Genomic DNA, 23,258 nt, shown 5'->3' with positions numbered 1-23,258 from the left:
GTTACAGGTAAGTAACTACTCTGTACATGGGGTCGGGTTTCGAGCGTGGCTAGTTTGTTGCAACGCCCGGTGCATATTGGCCATAATCGTCCGAGTGAAGCACGCGGCCAGTCGGCAGCCTGCACACAGTGGTTTTCGAAAGTACCAGTCCAGAATCAACCGGCACTAGGCCGCGCGCACCGGCTCCGGGAGAGCGGACAGCGTTAGCGATGAGTTAGGGTGCGCCTCGCCTGTCCAGCACTGCCCGGTGGGGGGCGCATGGTCACAGGTCCAGGACTTGTGGCGCCGGCCGGACTTTTGCCCGGCCGAGCAGAGGCAACAAGATGGGTTCGGCTTCTGCTCATGGGAGTGTCGGAGACTGGCTCTTTCATGTTCTCCTTTTGTGGCCGCCTGGTAAACGTGGACTACTGCCCATCCATCCTCTGTCGGTTTTCCCCATGGCGATCACAGCGGCACAAGGGGGCGACCATCTTGGCTAGGGCAGGGGCGCCATCTTGGATGGTGCAGATTGTTATGAGATGCACAAAGGGCAGCCATTTTTGGGGGAGTGCAGAAGATATTAGAACAACCAGAGGTACTGCATTCATAGCCAGAAGTCAGTCTCATAGGTATACAAAAAAAAAGCGTTTGAAGTTTGTACAAGGTGGCTCACGCCAATAAATAAGAGCCCGGCTAAAGCTAAAGCAGTGAAACCGAAGGTGAAGAAAAGCCCAGCAAAGGCTGCGAAACCCAAAGCCAAAAAGGCCGCAAAGGGGGCACTTAAGAAAAATTGAAGCTGTGTGTCTTTCTTGATCCTCTTATAAACCCAGAGGCTCTTTTCAGAGCCACCACCACACAGATCAAAGAAAGAGTAAGATGAGTTTGGTTCTTACTAAATGACTTGAAAAGCCTGCTTCTGCACAGTTATATATTATATAAGCTGGAGCTTCGGTACACCAAAGGATAGTCGCAGGCGTAGCTGCCAGTAAGTTGGTTTAATTCAGCAGAAGCAGGTACGCTCTGAATAAAAGTTACACTCCTTTGGCCTTTTCTGGGCGCAACCACCCCCCCCCCCCCAATTGCTACAATTCAGCAGACGAGAACAGGGCAAGGGAGCACGGGTGTTTCAATAATGCATCAGCCTGAATAGCGGTTTGAGGGGGGGGGGGGGGTGTCGGCGTTACCACAATTCAGTAGACGAGAAGAGACCAAGGGAGGGAGCACAGGTTGTTCAATAAAGTAGTTTGGGGGGGGGGGGGGAACCCGGAAGAAAGACTGCAAGATGCTGCCTACAATCCCTAAGTAGTAACCATAGAGCAGACTGACTCGTCAGTTCTTTTTGTGTAGGGATGTGGTGGCTCTTAAAAGAGCCTTTTGGTTGTGTAGCTGGAGCATAATGGCTTTTTAAGCCCTCTCACCACGAATACGACGGGCCAGCTGGATATCTTTGGGCATGATGGTGACTCTCTTGGCGTGGATAGCGCACAGATTGGTATCCTCGAAGAGCCCCACCAGGTAAGCCTCGCTAGCCTCCTGCAGGGCCATGACAGCCGAGCTCTGGAAGCGCAAGTCGGTCTTGAAGTCTTGCGCGATCTCTCGCACCAGGCGTTGGAAGGGCAGCTTGCGAATAAGCAACTCAGTAGACTTTTGGTAGCGGCGGATTTCCCGCAGCGCTACAGTACCCGGTCGATAGCGATGAGGCTTCTTCACACCGCCTGTGGCTGGGGCGCTTTTACGAGCGGCCTTGGTCGCCAACTGCTTACGAGGAGCTTTTCCTCCAGTAGACTTACGAGCAGTCTGCTTAGTACGGGCCATGCTGGACACAAACTCTGCTTACGTCTCTTCTGCTTTCAAAAAGATACCACTGTATATATAAAACCAGATAGCGCCGTTCTGCTCTTTTATAGGTTGCTCCATGGCTGCTGATAGGCTCCGAGAACCGTTAATGAAGGTATGAAAAGCCAGCCCTGTGGCGGGATTGGTGCTTTGCTTAGATGCGCATCTCTTTCTCTTGCTAGAAAATGGCCGCCTTCGTAGAACACGGCTCAGAAACTGTGGTTTGGGTTCACGTTTGGTATCCATTTTGTTAATGAACCTGAGTGTCTGTCTTACTTTTTTTTTTTTTTTGGGGGGGGGGGGGGGGAAGGATTCCGTTTTTGTTTCGTATTCTCTACCCTCCTAGATTAAGTTAACCATTTTGAAATCTAAACGAATGAGTAGACCGAACCCGAGGTTTGAAATCCCCGCCCTATGCAGTGATAGGAAAGAAACCCTTCTCAGTTACTGGCCGCAAACCTGAATCCCAGGAACCAACAAATGTCTTGGGATGTTGCTGTTAAGTATGCTTTCTTACCGAAGGGATTTTTCTCATTTTAGGTCGTGGGGGAGGTGGTTGCACCCGGATAAAAAAAAAGGAAAACTGAAATCTTGACAACTATCTTATTCTCTACAACAGTGTTAGAAGAGGGAATTGGTCGTTAAAATCTGCAAACCTTGTGCACAGAAACCGTGTTTTTACCAAGTATACTTGGCATGCACCTTACTTTATTTGCACTGGCCCCATTCAGCTTTTGGCAAAAACTAGCCTTTAGACCAGCAGAAGCCAAGCCTGCCTTGTCTTCCTCTGATACCCCCTTTTTCCGGGCTCAGCTCTAAAACAGATAGGGAAGGCTCTACAAGCAAAATTCACAGAAAGGGACTTTCTGCTGGATAGCAAGTCAAGGATGTTAAATGAGACGGTAGGTATGAGTCAATCTAGCCCATTATATGGGCTGAAGCCAGTAGGTGGAGAGTGCCACCATTTTCGCTTCCCCGAAACAATAGCAAAAGATTACTAGAAATAAGGGGCTTCCTATATGTAGATATTTAATTTTTTATTTCATGACTAGGAAAAAAGGCCCATTTGTGAAACCAATGAAATCGGCGCTAGCAAGGTTTTCCACTGAGTGTGTATGTTTGTGAGAGTGACTGAGAGAGAGAGTGAATGTGCGAGTGAATGGGTGCGAGTGTGTCTGTGTGAGAGAGTGTATGTGTGAGAATGAGAGTGTGTGCCATGGGCCCCCCTCCCTCCCAGTTCCAGGGTGGTCCTCCCCCTCCGAGCTCCAGGGTCGTCCACCCCCCTCACTTCCTCTGAGTTCCTGGGTCATCCTCCTTCCGAGTTCCATGGTCGTCCCCCCCTACCTCCCTCTGAGTTCTAGGGTCGTCCTCCCTCAGAGTTCCAGGGTCGACATCCCCCCTCCCTCCGAGTTCCAGGGTCGTTCCCCCCTCCCTCCGAGTTCCAGGGTTGTCCCCCCTCCCTCCGAGTTTCAGGTTCCCTCCTCCCTCCCAGTTCCAGGATCCCCGCCCTCGGAATGCGAGGTCACACTCATGAGGATGTCGTCGTCCCTCCCTTCCAGTTCCAGGCCCCCTACCTTCAAATTTTAAAAGTCATCTTCACTTATGAAGTCGGGTTTACGGCGAAGGGCAGCAGCAGCGGTAACAGGCGTGCAGGCTCAGCCCTTCTCTCTATCTCTCAGCTCTGGTCCCGCCCTCATTTCCTGTTTCCGCAAGGGTGGGACCACAGCTGAGAGAGAGAGAAGGGTCCAGCCTGCACGCCTGTTACCGCTGCTGCTGTCGGCCGCCGTAAACCTGATTTCGTAAGTGAAGTGACTTTTAAAATTTGGAGGTAGGGGGCCTGGAACTGGAAGGGAGGGATGACGACACCCTCATGCGTGTGAGGTCGTGTTTCGAGGGCAGGGATGGGGATGGAAGAACAAGGTGATGGTCATTGAGAGGGTCAGTTCTGGAGAGGGAATATACGGAACAGTTAAGGAAGCCAAATAACTGGGGGAGTAATCACGAAAAGTCCTGAAAGTCAGAAGAAGCAGCTTGTACTGTAATCAAAAGGCAATGGATAACCAAAGCAGGCCAGCAAATAGGGAAGAGACACAGTCAAATTTACAGGGACGTCATAAGAAACATAAGAATAGCCATACTGGGTCAGACTAATCGTCCATCTTGCCCAGTTTCCTGTTTCCAGCAGTAGGCAATCCAGGTCACAAGTACCTGGCAGAAACCCAAATAGTAGCATCATTCCATGCCACCAGTTCCAGGGCCTGCAGTGGCTTCCCCATGTGTGTCTCAGTAGCAGACTATGGACTTTTCCTCCAGGAAGTTGTCCAAACCTGTTTTAAACCCAGATATCCAGTTTTGCAAGTAGGTGAGCATTAAGGTCTGTGGTTTACTGCACACAATTCTCATTGTGCTCTAAATCCGGACCTGACATTAGAGATTTGCTTTCTTGGATTGCTGCACCCCCAGTTGCAGAGACCTATTCGTCTTGGCATTTAAATCGTGGCCTCCCTACTCTTGTTTGTGAGGCAAATTTGATGATTGGTAGTACAAATTTTTGTTCAACATTTTTCCTGAAAGCAGATAATAGACTGCCAATACCACATTTGAGAATACTGGAAAAATAAATCTGTTTAAAGCAGCAATGGGAAAAACAAGCAGAGAACAACAAAAGAAGTTTTAGTGTGGAATGAGTGGAGACTGAGAAAGGACAGGTTAGATGGTACTTTATATGTCCCTACTCGTCCTCATATTCCATGTAAATATCCTTCACGAGGCTTCGAATATAGCAACATTTTATGTATATGCACACATAAAATGGACCTACCGCATAGGATCAGTTAAGTTCATTTCTCTTCCTCTCACATGAAACCTTTAAGAAGTTGAAGAATGAACAACACCGAGTCCGAGGCACGAATTGTAGGGAGGAGAGGATTCAGCAGGCCCGCCTATTTTAGATTCAAGTTCTCCATAAGGTCCGTCAACCCTCTATATTAGTGTCACTTGGAAAGCGTCCCTCTCCCTTGTCATTTTGCAGCTCTTTTCAATTTGCAAGCAAAAAAATGTCTGGTCGTGGTAAAGGTGGGAAGGGTTTAGGGAAAGGGGGCGCTAAGCGGCATAGGAAGGTGTTACGTGATAACATTCAGGGGATCACAAAGCCCGCTATCCGGCGCCTGGCTCGCCGAGGCGGAGTCAAGCGTATCTCCGGCCTCATCTACGAAGAGACTCGCGGGGTGCTGAAGGTTTTCTTGGAAAATGTTATCAGAGACGCCGTCACCTATACTGAGCACGCCAAGAGAAAGACAGTAACAGCTATGGATGTGGTGTATGCCCTGAAGCGCCAGGGCCGTACCCTGTATGGTTTCGGAGGCTAAAGGACCTGACCCTTATCTATCCAACCAACCCAAAGGCTCTTTTAAGAGCCACCCACACTTTCAGTAACAGAGCTGTGATATCAGTGGGGTTTTTTTGTCCGTATGTTGGAGAATTTCAGAACACGGTAGTTGAGAAAAGCTGTTATATTGAGTGTTTGTGGTGTGTGGGAAATATATCTTTTTGCTCTTGCTGTTGGGCCACATGTAGCAAGAAGTTGGGATTTTTTGTTCTTAGTGCAATTGCTGGGTCAGTAGTAGTGCAGCAAAATTTTAGCGCTTTAGGTGGAGCAAGTTGGGTGGCTCTGAAAAGAGCCTTTGGGTTGTGTGTGCGGAAGTTGTAGGCTGAGGCCGCCATTACTTGGAGCTGGTGTACTTGGTGACGGCCTTGGTGCCCTCGGACACGGCGTGCTTGGCCAGCTCACCGGGTAGCAGCAGACGCACTGCGGTTTGAATTTCCCTGGAAGTGATGGTAGAGCGCTTGTTATAGTGAGCCAGGCGGGAGGCTTCTCCAGCGATGCGCTCAAAGATGTCATTCACAAAGGAATTCATGATGTTCATGGCTTTGGACGAAATGCCGGTGTCAGGATGAACCTGCTTCAGCACTTTATACACGTAAATAGCGTAGCTCTCCTTCCTGCTTCTCTTGCGCTTTTTGCCGTCCTTTTTCTGGGTCTTGCTCACGGCTTTCTTCGATCCCTTTTTGGGTGCGGGAGCAGATTTTGCTGGTTCAGGCATGGCCACAAACTCAACGATAAATTCACTATCTAGAGAGGACTAAGCAAAGAGTTCAAGTGAAATGCTTGCTCGGATGGCAATTTATAGGCTCCCCATGCAAATTGCTGGCGCTGAGTTTCTCTTCTTGCTATTTGGCCTAGACCAATGGTACGTCATCAGACCGCCTGGCAGCCCTCGGATTGGCCTATTTGCCTGCCCATTGTGATAACAGCTGAGAGAGGCGGGTTCAGGACGGTCGGTTCTTAACCAATCGCGAAGGAGTGTAAGAAATAGTGGCGCAGAGTATAAAAGCGGTTCGAGCGGTCGAAGCTTCAACTATTTCTGCTAAGTAAGAACTGGTCGAAAAATGTCTGGACGTGGCAAGCAAGGAGGTAAAGCTCGGGCTAAGGCTAAGACTCGCTCGTCCCGAGCAGGGCTGCAGTTCCCCGTGGGGCGCGTGCACAGACTGCTGCGGAAAGGTAATTACGCTGAGCGTGTGGGTGCCGGCGCCCCAGTTTATTTGGCGGCAGTGCTGGAATATCTGACCGCTGAGATCCTTGAACTGGCTGGTAATGCTGCGCGCGACAACAAGAAGACCCGCATCATCCCCAGGCACTTGCAGCTGGCCATCCGCAACGACGAAGAGCTGAACAAACTGCTAGGGAGAGTCACCATCGCGCAGGGCGGCGTGCTGCCCAACATCCAGGCGGTGCTTCTGCCTAAGAAAACCGAGAGTCACAAGGCGGCTAAAAGCAAGTAAAGCTGTCCCGCACAGAGGACGAAATCAAACCCAAAAGGCTCTTTTCAGAGCCACCTACTTTATCTTGTAAAGAGCCAGATTTCAGCACAATATGAGTATCACCTTTAAATAAATAAAATAAGGAATCCTTACTACGTGTTTCTCTAAGCTAGGTATTTCCCCTTAGAGGCTGGTGATGGATAGCGCAGAGCACTCCATGGTAATAGCCCTGAGTACCTGACTAGTGAGCTTTTCGTTTTAATGACATAATTCGTTGGTGCGAGAAGGACAGCTAGCAAAATAGGCGGGGAAAAGAAATCAATGATTTGAGAACACAGAGTTAAAAAAAAATTAGGTATGCCTGGAGTTCTGAGACGACCAGTGAAGACAGAAAATTTGAAGTAAAAGCGCCTAATACAGAGCACATGACGCAGATTTTGGACAGGTCTCCTCTCTCCTAACTCCCGGCAGCAGTTTTAAGGTCTCGACGGAAAGATTTTCTGATCAATCCCTGCACAGGGCATGCTTTTCAAACTTTGCCGCTTTTAGCTTTGCATATATTAAACAGCCGCTATTCGAGGGTGTTGCCAGCTTGAACGATAGTTATCATATCTGTGTGTGTGAGAATTCAGAGAACGAATGTACATGTGATGACTTTTCAAACTGTGCAGAATTGCCTAATTACTCTGATCAAGGGATTAAAAGATGTGGCATAGTGAGAGAAAACTTGTATTGGAAAATCATGTAATTTGATCCCAGAAACCTGAATGAAATGTAACAAAATTGACCGCTAGATGACCGAGGAGTAAAAGGGGTGATCAGGGAAGACAAAGTCATGGGGGAGAGATTAAATGAATTTTTTGCTTGGACCTTCAAGTAAGATTTGGGTGGGATACCGGTACCAGAAATGGTATTGGAAGCTGACCAGTTGGAGAAACTTAATGAATTCTTTGTAAACCTGGAGGATGTAATCAGGGCCGTGCCTAGGGTCTCCGGCGCCCCCCGAAAACGATCGCTACACTACCCGCCCTCTTCTCCCCAGATCCTTTTTCTTTTTTTTTTTGTTTAAATATACCTCTGTCTGGCGGCAGCATAGCGTTAGTGAGAAGGAGGCGGCGCTCCCCCGCCCCGACGTGTCAGTCTTCCCTTCGCTCAATGTCCCGCCTTCTTCTGACGTCATTTCTGATGTCAGAAGAAGGCGGAACTGAGCGAAGGGAAGACTGACACGTCGGGGCGGGGGAGCGCCGCCTCCTCACTAATGCTACGCTGCCGCCGGACAGAGGTAAATTTAAACAAAAAAAAGGAAAAGGATCTGGGGAGATGAGGGTGAGGTAAGCATGGTGCAGCGGGGCGCCACCCAGAGGATGGCACCCTCCTGCCATGCTTACCTCGTTTACCGTGTTGGCACGGCCCTGGATGTAATGGGGCAATTCTACAAACTGAAGAGTAGCAAATCTCCTGGACCGGATGGTATTCATCCCAGAGTCCTGATGGAACTGAAAAAGGAGCTTGCGGAGCTATTGTTAGTAATATGTAATTTATCCTTAAAATCGAGCGTGGTACCAGAAGATTGGACGGTGGCCAACATAACGCCGATTTTTTAAAAAAGGTTCCAGAGGAGATCCGGGAAATCATAGAGCGGTGAGTCTGATGTCGGTGCCAGGCAAAATGATAAAGACCATTATTAAGAACAAAATTACAGAGCATTTTCAAAAGCATGGATTAATGAGACAAAGTCAACATGGATTTAGTGAAGGGAAATCTTGACTCACCAATCTACTACATTTCTTTGAAGGGGTGAACAAACATGTGGATAAAGGTGAGCCGGTTGATATTGTGTATCTGGATTTTCAGAAGGCGTTTGACAAAGTACCTCATGAAAGACTCCGGAGGAAATTGGAGAGTCATGGGATAGGAGGTAGTGTTCTACTGTAGATTAAAAATTGGTTAAAAGATAGAAAGCAGAGAGTAGGGTTAAATGGTCAGTATTCCCAATGGAGAAGGATAGTTAGTGGGGTTCCCCAGGGGTCTGTGCTGGGACCGCCCTTTTAACATATTTATAAATGACCTAGAGATGGGAGTCACTAGTGAGGTAATTAAATTTGCTGATGACACAATGTTATTCAAAGTTGTTACATCACGGGAGGATTGTGAAAAATTAAAGAGGACCTTACCAGACTGAATGTCTAAATGGCAGATGACGTTTAATGTGAGCAAGCGCAAAGTGATGCATGTGGAAAAGAGGAACACGAATTATAGCTACGTCATGGAAGGTTTCATGTTAGGAGTCACGGACCAAGAAAGGGATCTAGGTGTCGTCGTTGATGATAAGTTGAAACCTTCTGCTCAGTGTGCTGCTGCGGCTAAGAAAGCAAATAGAATGTTGGTTACTATTAGTAAAGGAATGGAAAACAAAAATGAGGATGTTATAATGCCTTTGTATCACTCCATGGTGCGACCGCACCTCGAATATTGTGTTCAATTCTGGTCGCCGCATCTCAAAAAAGGTATAGTGGAATTAGAAAAGGTGAAGGGCGATGAAAATGATAGAAGAGATGGGATGACTTCCCTATGAGGAAAGGCTAAAGCGGCTAGGGATCTTCAGCTTGGAGAAAAGGCGGCTGAGGGGAGATATGATAGAGGTCTATAAAATAATGAGTGGAGTTGAACGGGTAGATGCGAAGCGTCTGTTTACGCTTTCCAAAAATACTAGGACTAGGGGCCATGCGATGAAGCTACAATGTAGTAAATTTAAAACGAATCAGAGAAAATATTTCTTCACTCAATGTGTAATTAAACTCTGGAATTCGTTGCCAGAGAATGTAGTAAAGGCAGTTAGCTTAGCAGAGTTTTAAAAAGGTTTGGACAGCTTCCTAAAGGTATAGTCCATAGACCATTATTAAATGGACTTGGGGAAAATTCACTATTTCTGGGATAAACAGTATAAAATGTTTTGTACTTTTTTGGGATCTTACCAGGTAGTTGTGACCTGGATTGGCCACTGTTGGAAACAGGATGCTGGTCTTTCCCTGTATGGCAGTACTTATGTAAACCAAATCAACCTGCCCGTAACTTAGATGTCCGGTGGATATTTTGAACCCAGAAAAAAGCTCCAAGGGCCTCTAAGAACAGGCAAGCATCAAATTTCTTTTGAACGACCCAACACGGGCCATGTTTCGGCGTAACGCCTGCTTGAGGGGTCGGCCTTAGTAATACACTTTAGGTGAAATACCAGAAGTGTTCTAAATGGGGCACTAATGCTGACCCCTGACGTAGGTATTATTCCGAGACACGGCCTGTGTTGGTTTCTTCAATCAAGATTTGATGCTTTCCTGTTCTTGGAGGCCCTTGGATCTTTTTTTGTGGCTTATTGGTTTCTCTCAGCTGTGGACTCCCTCTTCCTTGTTAGGGCGGTGGATATTGTTTTACCATTTTTAGCAGAATGATTATTATTTTAGACAGACCGAAAGGCAAACCTGAAGGGCCCCATTTAACCAAGGGCTGGGCTCCTTGCCTTAGACTTCGGGATTCCTCTAATGATTCTGGATGGACGTTGGATGAGTGCAGAAGGTGAGTTTGCTCGGGTAGGGTGTCACGGGACTGGCTTCTTTAAGTCAAATGCCAATTGCCACCGGACACTCTTGATCCCATTGGCACGTGTCCTTGAGGGTGGGCTTTGGGGCAAGAATATTTAAGCAGCCCACTTTGAGGATCAGGGCTTTCCTGCTCCTTGAAGGAGCCATACCCACTGTTGGTGGGTAACGTTTAATGTAAAGAAAAACCCTAATCTACAGACAGTGAAGTGTGGAGACATTTGCTCTTCTGTGGATTACAAAAATAAGCACCCCCCTTCAATCCCTCTTTGGGCCAGGTAATTAAAGGCAATGGGTCCTGCAATTCACTGTTTTCCATAGGTGTGTTCAAAGAGGCCATTTGGAGACTATTTGAATGCATGAGGTTTTTATCTGTTGAGAACTAATTACCTTTTGAAGGCAGCAAGGAGATGGACAAGGGGAAGTGGGGACAGGATTCCTGTTTGGCCTTAAAGCAAAGGAGAAAAAGACATATTGTGAGTGTGGGTACTCTGTGAGAACTGGACCTTGACCCTTTGAAGTGAGATAAGGGTTCCTTTACTGAGGATGTGTTTAATTAACAAAAGAGCTGAAATGTATCTTTTAAGAAAATGTAATCTTTTTATGTACCTTTTGGCAATTATGCCAAAGGAATGACATATCCTAGATGATGCATTCTTGAAAAACCAGTGCCTGATCTGAAAGGCAAGGGTGGGCAATGACAGTCCTGGGTCTCTGGGGAGCCAGAGGCTTAGTACATGCCAAACTTGCTGTTTTCCCTTTTGCTTTTGTATCCAATTCCACCCCCCCCCCCCCTGCTTATTCTTGCTAAGAAACTAGTTTCTCCTTTGCTGCTAATTTTGTAACAATAAAACAGTTGCTAACGTGCCAAGATTGTTTATTTTGTTTGTAGTTATCTTTTTGTGGTTGCCCAGACTGGTGTCCAAGAAAAATACAGCTGAGGTTATTTGGTTTGGGTAGGGGGTTCTGGTTCTGTGATCCAGCCAGCCCCTGACATTTTAGGTCAAATGCCAGTTCTCGCCGGACCCTCTTGACCCCATTGGGCACGTGTCCTTGAGGGGTGGGCTTTGGGGCAAGAATACCTAAGCAGCCCACTCTGTGGATCAGGGCTTTCCTGCTCCTTGAAGGAGGCTTACCCACCCTCCCTCCTTTTGTCCTGGGCCTGGTTTCTGAGCTGATGGGAAGGGTGTGTGTGTTTGTGTGTGTATGTGTTTGGGGGGGGGGGGGGGGGCTAGTCACAATGGGTGGATACCCGAGTTTATAGGGGTTGTGACTCGTCAAGTATGAGTCATAACAAGAAGCGAGGTACAAGATTTGTTTTATTATGGTGGGTCGCAAGACCCGGTTACCGGGCATGGGGGTCTCATGCCTGCTTCAGGACTTTTGCTGTCAAGGTGGAGCTATGAAATTCAAGACTGGCAAGGTGAGAATCCAGTGTGTGTGGATGTCTGTGTCATAATATTTTAAGTGTAGCTGCTACTGTTCAAATTTTCTTGTTACCAATTTATACAATTGGTAATAAATGAAACTGAGGCCTACTGTTTACTGCCAATTAGTGTGCTGTGAATTATGTTAAGTAGTGCTGAAGAAGAAAAGCTATGAGTGGGTGAGGGGTTCATGATATCCTAAGGTGTGTAATGATAGGGACTGGGAGAGGGGGTTACAGTAAGACATAGGTAAGTCAGTCCCAGCTCCAAGGGTTAAATGCTTTATGGCATGAGGTCGAAGGATTCCCATTGACCTAATAAGAGAACAATGGGAGAAGAAAGTTGGACCCTAAGAGACCTCACAAGTTCTGTATGTATTAACTCACAAGTGACTTCCCATATGGATCGTGGGCTGCTCGGAGATGCAGAGATGGGAAAAGCATCTGATTCCTTTTCATCGCTAAACCAGGAACTTATGCACTTTGCTGTTCATAGTGTAGATTTGGACAATCACAAAGCATTTAATTATACAGCTCATTGAGGGTTTGCCGAGACTGAGGAGTGCATGAAAAGGAAAATAAATGAGATATATTTCCCGTAATTCTTCTTCCCACAAAAGGTAGTAGTAACCACTTTTGTGTAGACTAATGATGTGCATCAGACAAAGAGCTTTCAATGAACCATCTAGGCTGATGAATTGTCAGATCGTCCAGTACCAATCTGCTATGGATCTTTGTCTTGTTTACTGACAAATTCTCTGTTATGGAGACAGCAGACCATAATTGGAGGTTTGACCCCCAGAATCATGTAATAGCCAAATCCCTGACTAAAAAGAGGCTGTCCAACACCATTTCTTGGTCACCAGAAGGCAAAGCGCTCTTTTCAGCTCCAAAGACCTGCATTGGTGACTGCTCCAGTACTGGCTAATGCTGAACTACATCTTAAAAGTTATGTGATACACACTTACAGCTCAGCTTATGCCATTAGAAGTGCACTCGGGAAACAAACCGATAAGGAAAAGTAGGGGCGTAGCCAGACAACAGATTTTGGGTGGGCCTAGGCAAGAAGTGGGTGGGCACTAAGTGTTCTTCCCCCCTCCCCACCAAAAAATTATCTCAGCTGGTGGAAAAGCGCTTCTTTCCACCTTGGCAATCTGCAGCAGGCATGCGCTGAAAACTGAGCATGCGCAGGTACTGGTAACATGGAAAGTAGCGTTTTCGTGGGCCCCGGCCCACCTGTAGCTACGCCACTGAGAGAAGAGCATTCTGTTGTGTACGTGAGACACAAATTCCTCAACAGAGGTACACTTGGTCGCTATTGAGAAAGGTGTCTGTCCTTGATGCAACCAGACTGAAAAGCTTTTACCTGCTGGTCCTCCATATTCTTTACTAACCTCGGTGAGCAAAGTAAACCCTGCATCTCCCGTGATCTGTCTTTCTGTGTGACGAGGAGAGGATTTGCAAATTATCTATGAGTCCTAGGTGTGACTTTAAATTACTACGAGTGAATGGGGAATGAGTGAGCGGGTAGTATTGTTTTTAAATATGATAAGCAGTCAGGATAAAAGCGCATTTTTTCAATAAAGATATTTGTTATAATAAGCTGGAGTGTTTTTGCAATCAATGTATTGATTATCTCCAGCAATCCTAACGTATCCCTATTGAATAGTATTGTTAATCACACGTAATTAGGGAAATGGCTGCAGCTGGATGGGACTCGAAGGCGGGTCTAACAGAGGACCGCATTACTGAACTACTGGGGGGAGTACGACTGTTTTCAGGGGATATACAAGAGCAGGAAAGTAACTGGGATGAGGTCTTGAGGGTTCACAAGGCATTGGTAAGGGCGGAACTCCATTCGGCGGCTCTGATCGAGTATTGTCATGCTCAGCGGGTCCCGCGTGGCCTGCGTATTACTAAAGAACCAAGATGTCTCGGTAATGACCAGTATGTCGCCCGGTGGAATACCGTTATAACTCAATGTTCCCTGGATCTTATGCTGTTGACGATTGATGCGTTACAGGATGAGATACAGGGACATAGGGATGAGTTGTTTCAGAAACAGAATGTTATAAAGGGAATTCAGGATAAACCATCGTTTGAGAAAAATTTAAAGGAGCATAATTTGAAAATAGAAGAATATACAAATGATCAAAGGGCCATTAAAATAGCAAAATTTCGGAGGGATGAATATGACTATACCAAAGGCTACATGTATAGCTGGATGGATAAAAAACGTCGCACTCGTAAGGGTAAATTAGGAGGTAGAAAAGTGCAATTTAAGATGTCTTCCAGTGAGTCATCTGGTGATGATGAAAAATTATATACACATAGTAAAAATGAGAGTATGGGCATACAGAAAACTCAAGATCAAGCTGATGGTTATCTGACTCTTTTTTACGGATATCAGAACAAGGGACCAGTATATCAGGCGATCTCAAGGGAGGAGGCAAGGGGCCCAAGACGAGAAAAACATTCAAGAAATAAATAATATCATTAATATTTTGAATGACACATTGTCCTCAGCACAGGAGGAGGTCTTGGCTAAAGGTTTATCATTTGTACCCTCCAATAGATACGACGCATTTGAGACCAGACGTGGTCTATATCGTTTTTTTAGAGAATTAAGATTGCGTTTACATTTTGGTAATACGGGGGATGTACAGGATAACCTGGTACTACCACGTACGGGATATAAATCCAGGTGGGTTCCCCCTGGGTCAGTGGACCCTTTGATTCAAGCTTATCAGAAATTGGTGTTGAACAATATAGCCAAGTTGGAAGCTCTTGGGGGAAGAGAATGTAGTAATATCTCTGGTTTGCAGCGTCGGGGTATTCAGGAGTTAGCTAATAATCGTCGTATAGTGGTTCAAAGGGCGGATAAAGGAGGGTCTGTTGTGGTCATGGATAGGGGAAAATATATTCAGGAGGTGATGGGACAATTAGGTCAGGTTCAATATTATACACGGCTTGATTCAGATCCTACGACGCAATTGCAATCTGACATTGAGAAATATGTGGGTGAAGCAGTTATAGAGGGTATCCTCACAAGGGCAGAACAAAGATTCTTATGTCACCCTTATCCTAAGATACCATATATTTATTTTGTCCCGAAAATTCATAAGTCCACTACAGACCCTCCCGGCCGCCCTATTGTTTCCACCAGGGATACAGTGCTGGAGCCCTTGTCTAAATATATTGATAACTTGCTTAACCCCATGGTCAAAAAAGCGGAATCTTATGTGAGGGATTCTATGCATTATATACAAATGTTGGAGCATTTAGAACCTCAGCTGGATGAAGATTTCTATATGGTGGGTTTGGATGTTGTTGCCCTATATACAAACATCCCCCAGGATAAAGCCATACAGATAGCCTGTGACCAATTTGAGAGAATGCACATGCCGGGATCAAAAATCGAGGTGTTAAAACAATTGTTGACGTGGGTGGTATGTCACAATTATTTTGAATTTGAGGATCAATTTTATAAACAGATCCAAGAGGTAGCTATGGAGGCGACTGTAGCGCCCTCATTAGCATGCCTCTATATGACTCAGTTTGAGAGGAGGCATGTGTATGAGTCTCAGTGGTACAGGTATATTGTGTCATGGAAGCGATATATTGATGACGTGGTATTGTTTTGGCGGGGACCTATCGCAGAATTGCGGGCCTTTTTGGGGTATTTGAATACCGCAGACTCTACTACTACTACTACTATTTAGCATTTCTATAGCGCTACAAGGCATACGCAGCGCTGCACAAACATAGAAGAAAGACAGTCCCTGCTCAAAGAGCTTACAATCTAATAGACAAAAAATAAATAAAGTAAGCAAATCAAATCAATTAATGTGAACGGGAAGAAAGAGAGGAGGGTAGGTGGAGGCGAGTGGTTACAAGTGGTTACGAGTCAAAAGCAATGTTAAAGAGGTGGGCTTTCAGTCTAGATTTAAAGGTGGCCAAGGATGGGGCAAGACGTAGGGGCTCAGGAAGTTTATTCCAGGCGTAGGGTGCAGCGAGACAGAAGGTGCGAAGTCTGGAGTTGGCAGTAGTGGAGAAGGGAACAGATAAGAAGGATTTATCCATGGAGCGGAGTGCACGGGAAGGGGTGTAGGGAAGGACGAGTGTGGAGAGATACTGGGGAGCAGCAGAGTGAGTACATTTATAGGTTAGTAGATTAAATTTACTTCTAGAATAACTCAGAATGAATTGGAGTTTCTTGATATCAAAATTAGTAGAACAGCTACTGGTGGTTTTGTTACCACTATTTTTTGAAAGCCTACCGACCGTAACACCTTATTACATTATCAAAGTTTTCATCATTATGGCTTAAAGCGGGGAGTACCGGTCGGTCAATTGTTGTGACTAAGACGCTTGTGTTCCTCTACGATGGAATTTAAGAAGCAGGCTAAAATTATGATCGAGAGGTTTAGAGCCCGCGGGTACCCTTTGGGGGTCCTCAAGAATGCGTATAAAAGGGCCCTTTATGCCCACCGTTCGTGGCTGCTACTGCCAAAGCCTCCTCCAAAAGCTCTGGCATGTGTTATTCCATTTTCACAGAAGGCGTCCACTATCTGTGGGATCATACACAAATATTGGCATGTGCTCTCAATACACCCTGAATTCAGGGAACGACCTAAGGTGGCATATAGATGCCAACCGAATGTGGGTGAATTGTTGAAGAGACCTAGCAGAATTATCGGGGAAGGCAGACACTCCCCTTGCGGGAAATGCGTGTACTGCCGATATTCCCTGGACACTGGGACTATTCCTATACCCCACAGTGACAAGGTATTTATACTACGGCAAAATACCAGTTGTACTAGTTCACAGGTAGTATATTGCATTATATGCCCTTGTGGTCTTTATTACATAGGACATACTAAATGCCAATTAAAGAACAGACTAGCAGTGCATGTTAGTAATTTACGGCTTAAGAAGATGATTAATCCTCTTGTTGCTCATTGGGATGAATGTAACCACACGATAGAACAACTTAGATGTGTGATATTGACACAGATCCCTCTAAGTCACGGTAAGGGGGGCAATATCAGTCTTCGTTTGTTATCTATTGAACAACATTATATGTATACATGGGGAACAGTGGCTCCTGCAGGGCTTAATCAGGAGGTAGAATGGGTTTGAGGTACTGTTTCTTTAAAAACAATAGGTGGGGTGATATATGACTTAAGTATTTAAACATGGCATTCCTACCTCCCCAGTTAGTTTCAGTGATGCGGTAGTTGGCTCCCGAGCTGAGATGTCCCAGTCTGGCATGCAGCCGATTTGAATTGAACAAAGTAGGTGGAATCATGGAAAATATATTGTGATTTAGTGAATTATAAGAATTTGAATATAGAGGGGTGGTAATGGGATTGTATTGTTTAGATGATGTGGTGGTTCCTCCTGATGAAGTGAGCGAAATGCGGTCCTGCATTGGGGAACCGACATTTGTATAAGGAACAAGCTGACGACAAATCCAGGAGTGACTAACCCATTCCTTTATCATGTACCTGTGGAGGACTGAAAGACTTTACACCTTTCTAGACGGAGAATTGTTTCAGAGACTATTATACACCAACTTCTTGGGGAGAACTTTTGAGTCAAAATATACAGAGTACCCGTGTGGAAAGCCGGGGCGAGAAATCTAAGAGGAAATTAGTAGTAATTTGATATTCTAGTAGAATATAATAATTAAGTGTAACATCATTACCTGTATATTTTAGCAAGAGAATTTGGAGTGATGTCAGTCAGGTACTACGAGTGAATGGGGAATGAGTGAGCGGGTAGTATTGTTTTTAAATATGATAAGCGCTCAGGATAAAAGCGCATTTTTTCAATAAAGATATTTGTTATAATAAGCTGGAGTGTTTTTGCAATCAGTGACTTTAAAGTGCCAGCACCAACAGGACAGATCATAGAGCAGTAGGATTTGATACATATTTTTTTCTTGTGGAGATTGTTTTCTTTCCTTGTTTTATGTTTTGCTTTAGCAAGTGTTAACTTGTACATTATTTTCTATGAATGCACCCCAGGCAACACTTGAGCACCTAAACTAGGGTTTTAATTATTAAGACAACAAATCTTTAATAGGTTCAATACCAGGATATTGCAGAATAGTATGTGTTAGTTCTCTTCAGTTAGATCAGTTTTTTTTTTAATGAGAATTTTCCCAGGGAAGAGCCAATGAGGAACAGTGTCGTTTTACACCTTTTAAAAATTGTCCCAGAGAGTTTATATAAATGTAGAGCCAGAAATCGCTTTAATTTTCACAAATCAAAATGTTTGTTTTATGGCAAGGTGCAATGGGTGGGATATTGTACTACATTGCAGCAGTGCATGAAAGGGGAGGAATAGAGAAACAGCACAGTGGGCTAGGAGAGGTAGTGTGTCCGTGAAAGGTCGCGGTTGGGGCTCTGGAGGATACGGGACACCTATGAATGAGGACAGGACGGAGATAAGAAGAGAATTACCAGCTATTCCAAGGGCAGTGGGTTGTGAACAAGAAGATCAAAGAGTATATGAAAGTGATAACCGTCTATGAAGGAGCTTCATCAGGGGTGTGAATGAGAGAAGGGGTTCATATTAAGGTGTTATTTTAATTGTCTCCCCCCATCCCCCCCGTTATCTGTAAGCCCCTTTGGTCTATTTTACAATCCATGGTAGTCTAAGGGTGTTATTGGGGCAGGGGTCTTCCCCATTTACTCCTGCCCATTCTGACTCTGCACTCAAAATGTCCACTGGAGCTGGAATCTCGCTCCTGCCCTGACTATACCACCTGAGATTGTAAGGTAGTCCTGGGTGGGGCTATTCTTTGTATTCTTGTGGGGTGGTGGGGTTGTACTTATTTTTAAGTAATGCAGGTTTAATCTTGCACAATAATTTATTTGTTAAATAGAGTGCTCCAAATCAACGCTTTGATACAAAACTATAGCAGGAATTTCAGGGGCTCCATTATCAAAGTCACAGTAGTGATTCCAGGGCAGAAATGTGACGAAGCCCTCTTCATTCCTATGGTCTTCGTTGCATTTATCATGCCGGAATCGCTAACATGGCTTTGTAAAAGGAGTCCTAAATTTGGCATGAAGTTATGAAATCAGTTGTGACTTGGATTGTGAAGCAAAGTCAGCCACTGTAAAAGCACTCTGGTTTTTAGATTCAGTTTTCATTAGCTGTGGTTGTGATTCCATGTACCCCCACCCTCCCACTCTGTCAGACTGTCAAAGTAATGCTTTGATGTTTCTCTCATATGTACTATCTGCTACCACATTTGCTTATTTCCGATCTGAGGAAGAAGGGCAACCTTCGAAAGCTAATCAAGAAATGTATTAAGTTATGTCCAATAAAAAAGGTATCATCTTATTTTCTTTTCCATGTTTTATTTTGTTTGATTTCTATTGATAAGCTTTAAGAGTGGACTAACACGGCTACCACACCTCTCTGCTTAACAGCTACAATAATATCTTAAGCTGTGGTGATATAAATATCATGAAATAAAAAATTAAATATCTACATATAGGAAGCCCCTTATTTCTAGTAATCTTTTGCTACTGTTTTGGGGAAGCGAAAATGGTGGCAATCTCCACCTACTGGCTTCAGCCCATATAATGGGCTAGATAGACTCATACCTACCGTCTCATTTAACATCCTTGACTTGCTATCCAGCAGAAAGTCCCTTTGTGTGAATTTTGCTTGTACAGCCTTCCCTATCTGTTTTAGAGCTGAGCTGAGCCCGGAAAAAAAGGGGTATCAGGGGAAGACAAGGCAGGCTTGGCTTCTGCTGGTCCAAAGACTAGTTTTTGCCAAAAGCTGAATGCCAAAAGCCAAAAGCTGAGTGCAAATAAAGTAGGGTGCATGCCAAGTATACTTGGTAAAAACACGGTTTCTGTGCACAACTTTTTCACATTTTAACAACCAATTCCCTCTTCTAACACTGTTGTAAAGAATAAGTTGTCAAGATTTCATTTTTCCTTTTTATGTCCAGGTGCAACCACCTGCCCCCTTCCCTTCCCTTCCCCTCCCCCACGACCTAAAATGAGAAAAATCCCTTCGGTAAAGATTTGAACATTTGTTGGTCCCCGGGATTCAGGTTTGCGCCGGTAACTGAGAAGGGTTTCTTTCCGATCACTGCACAGGGCGGGAATTTCAAACCTCGGATTCGGCCTGCTCATTCGTTTACAAGATTTCAAAAGGTTAACTTAATCTAGGAGGGTGGAGAATAGGAAACAAAAACGAAAAAAAAAACCCAAACAAACCCCCCAAAAGTAAGTAAGACAGAGGGCAGCCATGTCTACCAAGACAAAGCACCTCTAAGCAAAGCACCAATCCCGCCACAGGGCGGGCTTTTCATACCTTCATTAACGGTTCTCGGAGCCTATCAGCAGCCATGGAGCAACCTATAAAAGAGCAGAACGGCGCGATCTGGTTTTATATATAAGTGGTATCTTTTTGAAAGCAGAAGATAGTTAAGAAGAGCTTCTGTCCAGCATGGCCCGTACTAAGCAGACTGCTCGTAAGTCTACTGGAGGAAAAGCTCCTCGTAAGCAGTTGGCGACCAAGGCCGCTCGTAAAAGCGCCCCAGCCACAGGTGGTGTGAAGAAGCCTCATCGCTATCGACCGGGTACTGTAGCGCTGCGGGAAATCCGTCGCTATCAAAAGTCTACCGAGCTGCTTATTCGTAAGCTGCCCTTCCAACGCCTGGTGCGAGAGATCGCGCAAGACTTCAAGACCGACTTGCGCTTCCAGAGCTCGGCTGTCATGGCCCTGCAGGAGGCTAGCGAGGCTTACCTGGTGGGGCTCTTCGAGGATACCAATCTTTGCGCCATCCACGCCAAGAGAGTCACCATCATGCCCAAAGATATCCAGCTGGCCCGTCGTATTCGTGGTGAGAGGGCTTAGAAAGCCATTATGCTCCAGCTACACAACCAAAAGGCTCTTTTAAGAGCCACCACATCCCTACACAAAAAGAGCTGACGAGTCAGTCTGCTCTTTTGTTACTACTTAGGGATTGTAGGCAGCATCTTGCAGTCTTTCTTCCGGGTTCCTCTTCGCCCCCCCCCCCCCAAACTACTTTATTGAACAACCTGTGTTCCCTCCCTTGGTCTCTTCTCGTCTACTGAATTGTGGTAACGCCGACATGTGGGTTTTTTTTGCGCCCAGAAAAGGCCAAAGGAGTGTAACTTTTATTCAGAGCGTACCTGCTTCTGCTGAATTTAACCAACTTGCTGGCAGCTACGCCTGCGACTATCCTTTGGTGTACCGAAGCTCCAGCTTATATAATATATAACTGTGCAGAAGCAGGCTTTTCAAGTCATTCTTACTCTTTCTTTGATCTGTGTGGTGGTGGCTCTGAAAAGAGCCTTTGGGTTTATAAGAATCAAGCAAGGCGCATAGCTTCACTTTTTCTTAGGCGCCCCCTTTCCGGTCTTTTTGGCTTTCACAGCCTTTGCTGGACTTTTTTTCACCTTCGGTTTCACTGCTTTGGTTTTAGCCGGGCTTTTAGCTACTTTCTTGGGTTTAACAGCTTTGGGTTTTTTGGGGCTCTTGGCTACTTTCTTGGTAGCGGCTGCTGACGGTTTCTTGGCTCTCTTCGGACTCTTTTTCACTCCCGCCGATGCCGCCTTTTTCGGCTTCTTCACGGCCGGTTTCTTGCTTTTGGGAGCGCTCTTCTTCGTGCTCTCCGGCTGCTTCTTGTTCAGTTTGAAGGAGCCCGAAGCTCCGCTGCCCTTGGTCTGCAGGAGGCTGCCCTTGCTCACCAGGCTCTTGACGGCCAGCTTCAAGCGACTATTGTTCTTCTCCACGTCGTAGCCCGACGCCGCCAGAGCCTTCTTCAGGGCAGCCAGGGACATGCCGCTGCGCTCCTTTGAAGCTGACACGGCCTTCACGATCAGCTCGGAGACGCTGGGGCCCGATGACTTGCGCGCTTTCGTCACTCCCGCCGGCTTCTTGGCCTTTTTCTTGGCCGCGCCTGGAGCCGCCGCAGCCGCTGGAGCCGTTTCTGCCATTCTCCCTTTCTCAGTCGTATAACCCTAAAAACAACAACAATAAAAAGGAGTCTGACTAGGAAGGACCGCCGCCCGCTCTTGCTCTTATTTATAGTTTTAGCCGCCCTCTGATTGGCTGCCCACTCAACGCCTGCTTCTAGTCTACGGCTCTTCTAGCCCTGTGTTTCTTCTGCACCCGAAATTATGTTTTTATAACGAAACGACTTTCATTTACACAAACATTCTCATTCGGATCTCAAAAGAAGAGTTTACAGTGTGGAGAAACCGTGGTGTGTGGGCTGGATGTGTGCTAATAAAGTTGAAAAGAGCACACTAACTGCCTCCTTCAATCTTCTTCAGCTCCCAAAGCCATAATACAAATATTTTGATTTGTGAAAATTAAAGCGATCTACATTTATATAAACTCTCTGGAACAATTTTTAAAATGGTGTAAAACGACACTGTTCCTCATCGGCTCTTCCCTGGGAAAATTCTCATTAAAAAAATCTGATCTAACTGAAGAGAACTAGCACATACTATTCTGCACTATCCTGGTATTGAACCTATTAAAGGTTTGTTGTCTTAATAATTAAAACCCTAGTTTAGGTGCTCAAGTGTTGCCTGGGGTGCATTCATAGAAAATAATGTACACTTGCTAAAGCAAAATATAAAACAAGGAAAGAAAACAATCTCCACAAGAAAAAAATGTATCAAATCCTTTCAGTCATAAAAAGGAAAGGGGAGTAACAAATTGATAAGGAGATTAGATAAGTAACTTTCTAAATAACACCAAAAGGCCTTAGCGAGAATTACCTCCCCTTCCTACTACCATAATTGCCTGGGTCCTAATCAGATATCTCCTGTTGTGATCAAATTTAACTCCAGTAAGGTTCTTTATTTCTGAAAATGCATATATTTTGCACCCAGGTATTGTATCATACATTTACAAGGATATGCCAGCAAAAATGACCCCACCACCACCAAGGATAGCATTTCTCATTTTAAGGCCAGAAAAGCCTTAACAGGGGATGGCAGACATCTCCTATACCTGAAAATAACTAAACCACTGTAATTGACCAGACAACTTCCTTAACAAGCATTTATTGATATAAAACACAAAGCTGCAGCTTCTCTTCAAAGGTGGTTACAGTATATTCTCTGAGCAATAAAACGGATTAGCCAAAATACCTTGCCTGGCCGCAAGGGCAAATAAAGAATCATGAACAACCAGGTCTGCACTAGAGAACATAGATCTAACACTGACCATCTGGTGAATGTTAAGGCCTACTTCAAAGGGCCTCCTTTGTAGGTGCTTCTAGCTTGGGTACCCCCTCCCCCCAAAGTTGCAACATTAGCCAGCCTTCGACTCTAGGGTGTGAAGGTGGGCAATCAGCATGCCTCCAAAGAGCAGGAATGATTCAACTCTGAGGAGGCCACCCTCTGTTCTGGTTCTACCGCGCAGGGCCGTGCCAACACGGTAAGCGAGGTAAGCATGGCAGGGGGGGCGCTTCCCTCTGGGGGGCGCCGCCGCACCATGCTCACCTCGCTCGCCCTCCCGCTCCCATTGTTCAACTTCCCGCCCTCTTCTCCCCCCCCAACATCCCTTTTCCTTTTTAAATTTAC

At 45.6% G+C, this 23,258-nt stretch overlaps 5 protein-coding genes across 5 annotated transcripts; 2 read left to right on the top strand and 3 right to left on the bottom strand.

The window, feature by feature from the left end:
- Positions 1–1,383: 1,383 nt before the first annotated feature.
- LOC115481163 (histone H3) lies at positions 1,384–1,800 on the bottom strand. The gene has a single exon (XM_030220208.1). The coding sequence runs from the start codon at positions 1,792–1,794 to the stop codon at positions 1,384–1,386; it is 411 nt and encodes a 136-aa protein (XP_030076068.1). The 5' UTR covers positions 1,795–1,800.
- A 3,071-nt stretch (positions 1,801–4,871) lies between these two features.
- LOC115481162 (histone H4) lies at positions 4,872–5,187 on the top strand. The gene has a single exon (XM_030220207.1). It carries the CDS (start codon positions 4,872–4,874, stop codon positions 5,181–5,183), a length of 312 nt encoding a protein of 103 aa, XP_030076067.1. The 3' UTR covers positions 5,184–5,187.
- A 350-nt stretch (positions 5,188–5,537) lies between these two features.
- Positions 5,538–5,918, bottom strand: LOC115481161 (histone H2B type 2-E). Its single transcript, XM_030220205.1, has one exon. It carries the CDS (start codon positions 5,916–5,918, stop codon positions 5,538–5,540), a length of 381 nt encoding a protein of 126 aa, XP_030076065.1.
- A 344-nt stretch (positions 5,919–6,262) lies between these two features.
- On the top strand, positions 6,263–6,711 carry LOC115481157 (histone H2A type 1-E-like). Its single transcript, XM_030220202.1, has one exon. The coding sequence runs from the start codon at positions 6,265–6,267 to the stop codon at positions 6,655–6,657; it is 393 nt and encodes a 130-aa protein (XP_030076062.1). The 5' UTR covers positions 6,263–6,264; the 3' UTR covers positions 6,658–6,711.
- Positions 6,712–21,047: 14,336 nt separating this feature from the next.
- LOC115481156 (histone H1-like) lies at positions 21,048–21,656 on the bottom strand. Its single transcript, XM_030220201.1, has one exon. It carries the CDS (start codon positions 21,654–21,656, stop codon positions 21,048–21,050), a length of 609 nt encoding a protein of 202 aa, XP_030076061.1.
- Positions 21,657–23,258: the final 1,602 nt, after the last annotated feature.

Source organism: Microcaecilia unicolor, chromosome 11, assembly GCF_901765095.1.
Source record: "Microcaecilia unicolor chromosome 11, aMicUni1.1, whole genome shotgun sequence".
NCBI classification, from domain to species: domain Eukaryota; kingdom Metazoa; phylum Chordata; class Amphibia; order Gymnophiona; family Siphonopidae; genus Microcaecilia; species Microcaecilia unicolor.
The sequence above is the reverse complement of the archived record's forward strand: the minus strand, read 5'-3'. Positions and strand labels throughout refer to the sequence as shown.